The 9,004-nt window shown below is 45.1% G+C and overlaps 1 protein-coding gene and 1 long non-coding RNA gene across 9 annotated transcripts in view; one reads left to right on the forward strand and one right to left on the reverse strand.

Moving 5' to 3' along the window:
* GLYR1 (glyoxylate reductase 1 homolog) overlaps positions 1-5,324 on the reverse strand; it is a 34,100-nt gene extending 28,776 nt beyond the window's left edge. For 4 of the 8 annotated variants that reach the window (XM_075069437.1, XM_075069436.1, XM_075069435.1 and 1 more), the window contains exons 1-4: positions 5,186-5,267; positions 3,924-4,014; positions 2,694-2,730; positions 1,204-1,283 (exon numbers count right to left, since the gene is read on the reverse strand). Coding sequence is in view for 4 of the 8 variants with exons in the window: in XM_075069434.1 (XP_074925535.1) it covers positions 1,204-1,283; positions 2,694-2,730; positions 5,186-5,223 (155 nt within the window). In the remaining 4 variants the exon portion in view is untranslated. Of the gene's footprint in view, positions 1-1,203; positions 1,284-2,693; positions 2,731-3,923; positions 4,015-5,185 lie in introns of all 8 variants that reach the window. The other 4 variants (XM_075069434.1, XM_032794720.2, XM_032794719.2 and 1 more) reach the window with 1 other exon arrangement.
* A 141-nt stretch (positions 5,325-5,465) lies between these two features.
* Positions 5,466-8,827, forward strand: LOC142047266 (uncharacterized). Its single transcript, XR_012656457.1, has 3 exons — positions 5,466-5,541; positions 6,194-7,055; positions 8,612-8,827. It is a non-coding gene; the product is annotated as an uncharacterized LOC142047266 (long non-coding RNA).
* Positions 8,828-9,004: the final 177 nt, after the last annotated feature.

Raw genomic sequence — 9,004 nt, forward strand, 5'->3', positions numbered from 1 at the left:
CTCAATGGAACATTCCAGATATACGACCAGTTTGTCAAAAGCTATTGTTTGGACAAAATCCCCCTCCCCCCACCCAAACCTACCACAAAATATTTTCCTATTCTCCCAAAAACATGAGTTAGTTATAACCAAGAATTACAGTGATCGAGGGGCAGCAATGAAAATATCCACTCTTCGACTACTAACAACTTTATGGCCTGATTAGTCATGATTTCTTGTGAGCTAAAGACACCATTTTTACATTATTTGAAAGCCAGCAGCCTCCATTTTATTGGTGTGCATCTTCCATTTCTAGTCCTGGCTGGTTACATGACCTCAGTCCCTAAAGGAACAGTTAAGCTTTGACATTATGCTGTGAAAAAATGACAATTAAAAAATAAAATTGCTATTTCCTGTCAGAGCATCTTGTTAATGTACATATCCTCACTTTTGTTTAAGTCCTTCAAAAAAGTAAAGGGTTTTTCTACTTATTGGTGTTCATAACAAGGTGTTATGTTATCCCCCTCCAATTGTTCATTTTCTCCCTTGCTAAAATGACTACACAGGGAAATAGCGAAACTGACTAAAACTGACTTCAAATATAAAAAACAAACAACACAGCAGGGTGGTGGTGTTTGCTAACATTTCAGTTCCAGGAATCTTAAGTTATTTGCAATAACAGCAGGTATGTAATTGTCAGACTAGTGCAATTTTTCTCATTTTGGCATGTGCCTTTATCACAAAACGCTAATTCATAGAAAAATCTCTTACAATAACTTTACCACACCATGTTGCACAGTTTTCCCAAATGCAAAACAAGCATATTTTATGCCATCAGACATCATAAAGTGTTCTCTTTATGAGTGACACGAATAAAACCACTTTATATTTATGGCAGGAGAAACAAGAGAGACCACAAACTATACTTGAAAAATGGTGACAGTTGCACTAACATTAACAGGCACACCTACGCCCATGCAAGAGATCAACTACCCAGAATTCCCTGTCACAGCAGCACCTAAAATCAAAACATGCTTGAGAAGGTCTTTGCAGCCCTTAAACACCCACACGAGAAGCTACATCATGGAATAATAGTTATATATAGATAATATAAGGCAATCTTCCTCAGAGCTACATCTTATTATGCTAGCATAAAACTCTTCCAGGAAAGCCCTGTGATTTAAAGGCCAACGTTGTCATCAGATGAAGAGAGTGGGTACGTACTGATCTTCTGTCCCAAAAAACTTCACAAAGAAGCACTTCTTTCCACGAGGCTTCTTCAGGTCTTTAGGCGGATTAACAATCTGAGAGGCAAAGACAGAAGACAGTGTTAGAGAGGCAACAACAGAATTCTGTGGCTTTTTAAAGTTTTCAGTCTATGAAAAAAAAAATCTACTTCATGGTTCTTTGCTAAAAAATATTTTTAAAGTAAAATGGTGTTGGGGAGGGAGCTTGTACTGGTAGCAAAGGTCTTCCTCCTAAGCACACAATCCATATATTTCTTTGTTACTCACAGCACTACACCTAGAGTTAGCATCAATCACCCTATCACGTTATAGGTTTAGCCTGCTGTTCAGGAGATAAGATTGGACTTTTGTCACAGCTGTTGTGAATTCCATGATTTTCATGGTTTTTTTTGTTTTAAATAGTCATGACTTTGGGTGTTATGGTGCTTTTGGACCCGAGAGAGGGGGCAGATGTGAGTAAAGATGAATAACCTTCACTGTAAACTACAAAGTTATACCTGTGTTGCATGAGCTCAGGCATATTGCCCAGACGCATCAGTGGAATTTTAGTGAGGTTTACTGTTCCAAAAGATCAGCAACATGAGGTTCTCCCTATCCCCTAGGAGTAAAGTATCTTTTTAAAAGTTGGAAGGCCAGGCTGGGTTTACAGAGTTTTGCTCCTGTAGGGCAACTATCACCTAAGGCCTAGTCTTCAGTACAGAAAAGGGTGTTTCTCTCAGTTAAAATGTGAATGAAGACAAGGTGGTTGTAATTTTAACACAAGTTACCAGAACAAGTTAAATCATAGACTCTCAGTCTTCACAAGAGTTGGCAGGTCACATTAAAATCTACAAATTTGCTTTGGATTTTAATTCAAGCTAACAAGTTAGGAACACACTTTTTTTTTTCCGTATAGACAACACCTATATTGTTAGGTCAGCACATGTACCTACACTAAAAACAGAAAATAGAACACTTTTTGGGGGGTATATAAACAGTACCTGCAATCTGACCTTAAAAACAAAATCTTCTTTCCATATCTTGAACTTTTATCCACAATCACTCACTGTCTTCTCCCAAAGAACATGACAAAACTGTAACTTTTAAGTACTAGTTTGGGAATCTGGACTCTCCTCTCCTGTTTATTACTTAAGACAGTACATGTAGTCAGTTTAGCCAATTTATTGTGGGACAAGAGAAACCTGTCTTGCAGAAAGCAGTAGGGATTAAATTGCTACGACTAGGGAACACAATCAGTTCCAGATTCTGACAATTTGGTTTGTACTGCTTTTCATTCCATCTGAACTAACAGCTATTACTGACAGACTGAAATTCTGCATCAAGCAAAATCCCTGATGCATAGTCTGGTTCACAATTAAGGCCAAAAAGCGTCTTAACTAAAAATTAAAGAAGAAAATGATAAGAATCTTAAATCTTCACTGGAATTATTTTCATGAACTGCTCCCTTCAGGACAGAAGCAGACTCACCTTTCCTGGCCAAGGAGGATACCGGCCCAGCTTCCCCCTAAGGAAAAACAAAAAGATCAGCCACTAGCATCAGAAAAGACAACTGCTCCACTTCTATCTGCTTCCATTGCAATATATTTTCAAAAGTCAGAGCTTACACAATATAATCACAACGCCTACCAGGACAGAAAGAACAGTTCAGCTTGGAAGAGCACTCACCAATGCTCCCAAGTGCCATGTGAGCAGATCGTTGCGGCTCAGCGTGGCCACAGCTAAGTCTGCATGGGTACAGGGGACCACCCACATGGAGAACATTACAGGATCAGAACCTAAGTCATTAAGAATAGAGGTGGTAAAGCTAGCATCTGGAAGATCAGTACTAAAGCTCTTAGTACTTTGGTAAGACTGGATGACATTTCTTTCCTCCCTTACAAATGTCTGCCTGCATCAATACGAAACCCAGCATTTGGATTCACAACTTTAAGACTTTTCAGGACAGAACAGTCTAATAAGTGTCATATGTTTCCAATTCACGTAGCTGTGATTCCTAAAATGTACTATTTTATAATTTAAGGTAGGAATTCCTATATCAAAGGTTGCAAGGTTACTTCCATTATCACTCTTTTTTCAGCCATTCATCATGCTATTAAGATTTGTGAAACATATTGCAGGCCCACTAGAATCACAGAAAAGTTGATTTCCTGCCTTTGCAAGTTTCATCACAAAGTCTAAGCCAAAGCATTTCCTCATAGAAGGGGGGGGAAAGGGGGGTTGGTGTCAGCATGAAAGCATAGTCTTCCTACCCCATCACATAGGCTTCAGATGTTCACAAAACCTTATCTGGCATCAGTCACTGTCTTGCATGAGACTGGCAGAGAATCCTTTGTGCCTGCCAGTTCCTGAACTAAAATTCTCAGCAAGTAGCATGTCAATATCCATGAGGTGAGGATTCCACAGAGAGGGCAAGCTGGTGATTACAGAAACACTGCTCACGAGGACACTAACCATGACTTTCTTTTACTGTTGCATCCATCGATTCTTCTTTTATCAAGGTTATTCTGCTTTCCCATCTCCCTCCAACTGTTATGACTATAGTTCTTTTTGGGTGGGCCTAGCGGCTGTGCCTTGACTACATGGCCATGTATAAAACTCAAGTTGGATGATCTGCATTCAGAAACATCACTAACAGCAGTGCACTCCCAAAACACTCATTTGAAACAAGTTCAGCTAAAGGAATCAACCTTTACTTACTTTGCTATATAAATTAGACAACTTCACACCACTGTCAATGTTTCGGATGAGAAACTGCAGTTGTCAGCCTGGACCACGCACTTCTTTTTATCTGGGATATAAATATAAATGCATACACTTGCGTGTTGGGGATTAGCTATTTGTTGAAGACCCTAGTGTGATGCTAACCCGTCATTCAATGCCATCTAGAAGCACAGTGAAGCCTGTACACTTTAGGAGCAGTGCTAACAAGCTTTGAAGGAGGCCCCATCAGTCCTCCCGAGCTGGAAGTATAGAGACCGTGACTCCTCAATTGTGTTTGGGGATAAAGCACGGGTGATATGGGAAAGCTGCTCCTGTAAGCTCCAACAGGGATATCCCAACCTGGAAAAAAATTCCCATTCCTATATTGTGTTGCTTATCACATAGATCACTCCCTATAAGTGGCACCCAGATCTTAATGATCACCCCTCCCTTGCCCTGCTCACAACCCTCAGGTGACTCCTGTATATCCAGCACCATCCTCCAAGCAATCATCCCATTGCCTCATTCCTCTACCTTTACTGTTCTTTAGATGGTTGCCTCACCCTGTCTTCTAGTTCCAAAAATGCTAAGGCAACGATTCCCTATCCCTTTTACTCCTAAAGACTCCCAGGTAACAGCACATTACCCACCCCACAGGCAAAGCCTGCCCCACATTTCACCCTGAAATAGAGGCCCACTGCTCTGTACCCCACCCTGTCCTCAACCCAAAACCTCCTGACTAGTCGAGGCTCTGATGCTATTTTGCCTCCCCCCCCCGAATCCCCCAAAGCCCATATAACTCCCCCATCAACTCTCTGCCCCCAGTGACGTGTAGGCAACAAGCCAGTGCCCTGCACCATCTCGCCACCGTCACCGCTCCAAACTGACACCTCTTGTTCAACTGCCCCGTCCGCTCCTAGGGCAAGTGCCCCAGCTCGCACCCTGCTTTCTGCCCTGCCCTGCCCAGAACAACAGCCCGGGCCGCTTCACATGGGGAAGGCGGGGCTCGCTCCCAACCCCTACGTCAACGCTTCAGGGTTAGAGAGCCCGGCTTACCCCTCCCCAGGCACCCACCCTCACCGGTACCACCTATACCCTCCCCCACCCCTCCGTCTGCCCGCTAACGCTACAGGCAGCCTCGTAACGCCCCCACCCCCCGCTCTCTACCTCCTCTCCGGTATCACCCAGCCCCACACCGCTGCAGGGCAGCTCCTGCCAACCCCTGCCCGCTGCCCCAGCCTCCCGGCCCCCACACTCACCACACCAAGTCTCCGAGCCGCAGACTCACAGCCGCCATCTTACCGACTCAGCCAGCAGCAGCGCGGCGCAGGGGCTGCCGGGACGAGCCGGAGGGGCACCACCCACGCCGCGGCCAGCCTCAGCGGAGGGAGTGGAGTCGCCAGGATAGGGCAGACCGCGTCACGTGATCCAGGCGCTCTGTCACCGCGCCGCTCCCTCCGCGCGTGACAGCCGTCTCCCCGCCCATTGGGCTCAGGAGTAGCACGTGATCCTGCCCGGCCGCCTCAGCGTGGGGTAGCGCCTCCGGCACGTGATACGGGAGCGGGGAACGGATCCGGCCTGGGAGCGAGAGGAGGCGGCCGAGCTTGGAGCGCGGGTGAGTCCGAGCCCGCGCGGGGCAGAGCCTGGCGCACAGGCACCTCCCTTGGGAGCGGTGTGACTGGGTCAAGCCGCGTCCGCTTCCCACCGGGGTCGGCGCAGGGTAGCCGGCCCAGGCCCCTCTCCTGGCCGCCCCTGGCTCACCAGCTACAGGGGATCCCAGTGCCTCTCCTGGAGCCACTGTTCTCCTTTCTTTCCGCCCCCGTTACCTTTCCCTGGGCTGTACTGCGGCATCGAGCCCGAAAGGCCTTTCCTCCCTCCCTCCCCCCGGGCAGTCTGGGGTCTCCTTCCCTTGGGCTTGGGTCAGATTCACGGTCTGAGGGTGTCCCCATTCCCTGGGGCTGCACAGGGCAGCCGGGCCATAGGCTCCCCTATTCTCTAGGAGCTGGGTGGAGCATGTGAGGCAGCAGCTGGTATCTCACCCAGTGGGTTGGTGGAGCTTCTGATTTGTGGCCCAGAAGCTCTCTGGGGATCAGTTTCTGAGCCGGGCACCTGTTGCCACTGAGGTGATTTTTTGAGGCTTCTTCCTGAGCCAGGGTGTTATTTTAAATCTCGCTTATCTGAGCTGGACTTGGGGAAGGGGGTGTCATCCTCTCAAAAAAAAAAAAAATCCTTTTGGGTTTAAGCTCGCTCTTTATGTTCCCTTCCAGTCAGAAATGTGAAGAAGTTTCTTTGAGAGGCAGTCTTGTGAGTGCTGATCTTCGGGCATGGACCAGGGATCTGACAGCAGCAAGCATGTGTCTGTGCCCAGTGCAGAGGAGGAACAGGTGTATTTGGCTCTCCTTGCGTCTCGATATCTGTCATCGAGGGCAATGCTCTGATGCAACGTGGCACAGTCCAGACCGACATTTGTGACAAAGGAGTGTTCAGGCATATTAAAACTGGTTTTTGGAGGTTGCACTGTGCACCAGATTAGTTTTCCTTTCTCGCCACCCTGTAAAAATGGAGTTTTGCAGCATTAAAGCGGTAACGTTACAGATGGACTGACATTAAAATGTAGGAGACTGCAAACTTCAGAGGTATTTCTGCTCTGAGGATCAGCTTTTCTCTGATGAATTCAGCAAGCTGTGAGAGAGCCCGTCTTTGCCATTCGTTAAAGAAACATTCAACTCCAATAATCTTTTCTGCTTCCAATGTGCTCCTGCATCCTTAAACATTTCTGTGTTTGTCCTTGTGATTGAAATCCCCATGTATGCACATGCACAAGGTTTCACCAGAACTACTCTGAACTAATGGAAACCATGCCATGAGACCTGCTAAGACTTGATAATAACCATGACGGAGCCCCACAGGGTTCAGTTCACCTCTTTGCCAGGTCCACTAAGCAACACTTTCTTGAAGAAGCCTCGTAAAGAGGACGCTGCAGGAGCAGAGCAGCCCCAGGACTCAGCAGCAGTTCGCATCACACTCACCCTATTTGAGCCAGATCACAAACGGTGCCCAGAGTTCTTCTACCCAGAGCTTCTGAAGAATACTCGAGGGAAAGTGAAAGGTGTTTCTTCAGGAGACAAGGTGAGCATCTAATAACCTACACTTTGCAACTAAAGATTTCAGATTGCTTCACGATATTCTTACAACGCTCTTGGGAGCTGGGTATGTTTTATCCCTATTTTAAGGATGAGGGAAGGAAACTGAGGCACAGAGGTGAAATGATTTGTCAGTGATCACACACCAACTTGGTGATAGAACTGGAAATAGAAACGAGGACTTCTTGCTGCTGGACAGCACTTCCTTTATATTTTTGCCGTATTAGAATTTCCCTTGAAATGGAAAAAACGCTGTTTGGAAGGTACAACAGACAATGTCGTATAACGATGATTTGACTTGATACAGACTGCAGCGCTTTTTTGGTACCTGGATTGCTTGAAACATGAAAATCCTTAAAAGAACATTGAAAGCAGATTTTCTCCGTACAGCTTGTACAGTGGGAGTCTGCAGAGAGACGGACTCATACTGTACACAGATATTTCAATTTAAGCATTCTCTGTTGATTCCTGCTTTGTACTTAAGTTGCTGTCAGTCAGCACCTGAGAAATTCGCTTGCCAGTATTGAGTAGGAAACTTTTTCCTTAAGAGGGCTTACCAGTTTCAGCAGAAACTAAACTTTGATTTTAAAGAATTGAATTTAAATGCAAAGTGCTTCAAAATTAAAACTGACCTTCTTTGTAAAGCACTTTGTGATCTAAAAGACAAAAAGTGCTCTGCAAGAACTAGAATTGTTGTTAATGTGATCTGTAGAAATACTGATTTTCTCAGTCTGCAATGGATGGTTCCAGTGCTATTGCTGATAACATTATTGTGTTGCTTAGGAAAACTAACAAGTTCTAGTCAGTTTCATGTCTGTTGTCTAGAACCATCTGGGCAGTCAACTGATGGTTTCATATGTCTGTTTGAGAAAGCTCTGAGGAGCAGCAGTGGCAGGCACTGGAGCTATTTACACGTGAGGATGACCTGAAGGACAGAAGCTATGGGGAGGCCGAGTAGGTAGAAGATATGCTTCTATGTGTGTGGCAGCTGGGACTCTGGGGGATGTAACAAGTTGGAGGAGAGAACAAGAGCAAATTCCTTTCTTTTAGCTGCCCAAGGGAGAAAAGAGGAATGAGCATTCAGACTTGTCAGCTGCTAGCTATCAGTAATACAAAAGATGAAGTCCGTGAGCAGAGTCCTGAAATGAATCCCAGCACCCTCTTTTCCCTTTTTCTCTGTAACTGTCCATGGAGGCTTGGATTTCTCATGAAACCTCAATGAAGGGTGATGGAAGGCTTACTTCACTTTTTTGGCCTCCCTCTGGCTAGTAATTTGACTTCTTGGCCAGTGAGTGTCTGGATAAATTTTCAATCCTTGTGTATATTCTCTGTTGCTGGTTATTCCTTGCACTCTGAGAACCCCTAAAGTGGTTCTCTAATTGTGCAAAGAGCTGCAGTAGTGTATCCACTGAAAACAGGTCTTCAGCATATTGAAGTTGGTTTATCTAAGCTTCTTTCCAGAGGCTCTGCTCCTGGTGGGACTTCTCAGTCAGACAGTGTGATGGAGTCGATTCTTATGTTTGCCTCTGTTCATTTTCACAGAAGAAAGACCTTGGTGATCCCTTCAATGATGAAGAAAAGGAAAGACTCAAAGTAGAAGCTCTTACCAGGAAGTTTGAAGAGAAATACGTATGTTTTATTTTCCTCCTACACTCTCTTCTACCATAATGAGTAATTCTGTTAGCTTAGTTTCCACTCAAACCTCTTGCCTCTCCACTAATTGTATTTTATTAGGAATAAAGGCCATTGGTTCTTATGCTCCACTTCTGATGAGATCCTTTATCCAGCTGGAAAATAACTTTCTCTGGTTGTCTCAGTTCTATCGTTCATTAGTAAAGACAAATTCTGGCCAATAAGTGAAGGATTCTCATTTTCACTTGTTAGTGACGTGCCATCAACTAATGCAGGATGTAAATTTTTTTTTTTTTTAAAAGG

Source organism: Chelonoidis abingdonii, chromosome 9 (genome assembly GCF_003597395.2).
Source record: "Chelonoidis abingdonii isolate Lonesome George chromosome 9, CheloAbing_2.0, whole genome shotgun sequence".
NCBI lineage: Eukaryota > Metazoa > Chordata > Testudines > Testudinidae > Chelonoidis > Chelonoidis abingdonii.